Source organism: Gossypium raimondii, chromosome 1, assembly GCF_025698545.1.
Source record: "Gossypium raimondii isolate GPD5lz chromosome 1, ASM2569854v1, whole genome shotgun sequence".
Taxonomy (NCBI): domain Eukaryota; kingdom Viridiplantae; phylum Streptophyta; class Magnoliopsida; order Malvales; family Malvaceae; genus Gossypium; species Gossypium raimondii.
Window position 1 is genome coordinate 45,038,144 of NC_068565.1, and position 2,926 is coordinate 45,041,069.

Consider the following 2,926-nt stretch of genomic DNA (forward strand, 5'->3'; position numbering starts at 1 on the left):
AGCAAAATAGGGAGAAAACGACAAGAAAATAACATTAAAACAGCAAAAAAAAAACAGATTTTTTTGTCCTCTTTGTGAATTCGGGCTGGGTTGGTCTCGGGCAAAAATGTCTTACCCCGATGCCTTGCCCGTTCTTAAAATAGACATTATTTTTTTGCCAAAATCCTCCCACTTTTTCTGATGGGCCTTCGGGCTAGGCCGAATGGCTTGACCATGAGAAGTTCTATTCATAAGCATTGTATATTTATATTAAAATTTTATTAATAGGAAATGTAATTAATAATATATTTTTATGTTGAATTATAAAGTTAAATAAATTTCTAAAAACATTAATTTAATATAAAATACTTCAATACTATAGTTATTATGTATGTATAATAAATATAATAAAATTAATAATTATTAAAATCTATAAAATTAAACTTTAATAATAATATACTAATATATTATATAATTATTGTCGAAATCAATTACCTGACCTAACCTTAAACTGATATATTAAATTAATATATTATTAATACATAAAATAATAATATAATATATAACTATTATTAAAAGTATTAATACATGTATAATTCAAAAAATATATTTCACATCATGCAATATAACATCATTTTTTTTTGAGTAAAAGACGACCACAAGGGTCAAAACGTATTATTAAGTAATATCACTAATAACAGCATTATGAATTTCCTTTGGATAATCCATATCGAAAAACCACCTCTTAGCTTCACTAAACATTTTAGTACAAATTAAATCGGCCACACTATTACATGACCGATAAGACCAAACTAAATTGGCAGAATTAAACAAACTAAAAGCTTTTTTATACTTTTTAACTCTACTACATATAATGGTAATATTCTCATCACCTATATTCAATTTGTTCACCAACCCAGTATTGTCAGTTTCAAAAGTCACATCACCCAAAATGTTTAACTTGTCTGCAACCTCTATGCTTCTCTCCAAGGCTATGCACTCAACCTCTAGTACAGAAAATCTACCCTCATTGAAGCCTCCTCCACCCCCAGCACAAACCCATCCTCATTTTTAATGATAACTCTATAATCCATCCTATTATCATTAACTGTTGCATCAAAATTAATCTTGATAATGCCTTTCGACGGTCTCACCCACTTCTTTGCATCCCCAATCTAGGCTAATATGGGAGGATTCACCAGGTTGTAAATACGAAATTCGTTGCTCAAATTACTAGCCTTTTCCCATATACTTTAAGCTTTGTCAACTTGGCCTTTGAAAATAAACTTGTTTCTACTGTTCCAACAGTTCCAAAGCGTGGTAATGAGGTCCGCCATCGCCTTTTTATCAATGATTCTCATCATGTCTTCCATCCAGTCGATGCATCTGTCATACTGCTTCTCATTACTATTTAAGTCCTATCCTTTTATGGTTAGAACTTCGCGGGATGTTGTGTGTTCACGAAGGGCATGGAGAATAGTTTCGGCATTAGCACCACACCTGAGGCAGCTTTCATTAAAACCATTTCTGATGGAAGCAATTTTAACATTTGTGGGAAGAATCTCATGACCAACTCTCTAGGCAAACACTCTAATTTTTGGAAGAGTGTCAAGTTTCCATATAGTTCTCCAATAGATCCTATGCGGGCCATACCTCTTCTTTTAACAACATCCACGAATAAGCAGATTTCGAAGTGAAAGATCCATGGGGATTGTGAAACCACCCCATCCTATCTCTTTAGTTTTCATTGCCTATAGGAATTTTGCATATTCTATCCCCCCAATCTTTACCGTACAGCCTATGCACCTTTTCGATATTCCAGCACCTAGCATGCTCCATCCAAAGATCTTTAACACTGTCATCACTCGAGGAAAGCATATTTGGGATCGGTGTACTTCTATTAAGACCTTTCAAATCCCAATTGTCATCCCTAATTTTAATGTTCTCACCATTGCCTATCTGCCAACCGAAACCATTCTTCAGAAATTCTGCAGCAGCAGTAATACTCGACCAAGTAAAAGAAGCTCTATTCACTTTTTTAGCATTGAAAATATTTCCATCAGGAAAATATTTTGAAGACAGAACTTTAAAGCAAAGAGACTCCTTGTTGTTGATGAGTCTCCAAACTTGACGACCCAAGAGAGCTATATTAAAAAGTCTCATTTTGCGTAAACCAGTACCACCCATTCCCTTTGGTTGACATAGAGTTCTCCAGGAGAGCATAGACCAAAATTTACCACTATCCTTACCAGACCACCAAATTCTGCTGAGCTTTGTTTGAATCTCCTTTAATACTCATTTTGGGGCAAGAAAAATAGACAACGCATAAGTGAGGATGGACTGAAGCATCGCTTTGATCATGACCTCTTTACCTCCAGCTGTTTATTCTGTAAGATAGTCTATTAATAATATCAGTAAAAGCCTCTCTACTTTTTTTTACCAATAGGGAGAGGCATACCCAGGTATTTTTCTAACTTCTCCATAACCTTCATACTTAAAAGATTATTTTTCTTTTTTGTTCATACTTAAAAGATTTTTCAAAATTTATTTCTTAACCAAAAACATTTGTAAACTTTCTAAGGATATTCATGAAGCACTCTATCTCTCTTTTTTTTGTTGCTAACAAATAAAATAGCATTGTCTGCAACTAATAAGTGATTAATACTAGGCCTATGCACACAAGCACGAATACCTCTTAACAAATCATTATTCTGTGCCTGAATAAGCATTCTTGAGAAAGCTTCCATGCAGAATAAGAACAAGTACGGGGATAAAGGATCCCCTTGATGAAGGCCTCTTTCAGGGTAAATGGTTTCTGATAACAAATTATTACACTTGATTAAATACTTAACGGAACGTACATACCCCATGATTTTGTCGATCCGCTGATTTGTAAAGCCCATTCGTCGCATCACCGCTTCAATGAAATTCCACTCCACACGATCAT

The 2,926-nt window shown here is 34.1% G+C and overlaps 1 protein-coding gene across 1 annotated transcript; it reads right to left on the reverse strand.

Moving 5' to 3' along the window:
• Nucleotides 1–1,716: 1,716 nt before the first annotated feature.
• Nucleotides 1,717–2,166, reverse strand: LOC128034901 (uncharacterized mitochondrial protein AtMg00310-like). Its single transcript, XM_052624148.1, has one exon. It carries the CDS (start codon nucleotides 2,164–2,166, stop codon nucleotides 1,717–1,719), a length of 450 nt encoding a protein of 149 aa, XP_052480108.1.
• Nucleotides 2,167–2,926: the final 760 nt, after the last annotated feature.

Excerpts from the sequence above, each read along its gene's own strand:
- LOC128034901 (XM_052624148.1), bottom strand. The coding sequence starts at position 2,166 with ATGGGTGGTACTGGTTTACGCAAAATGAGACTTTTTAATATAGCTCTC.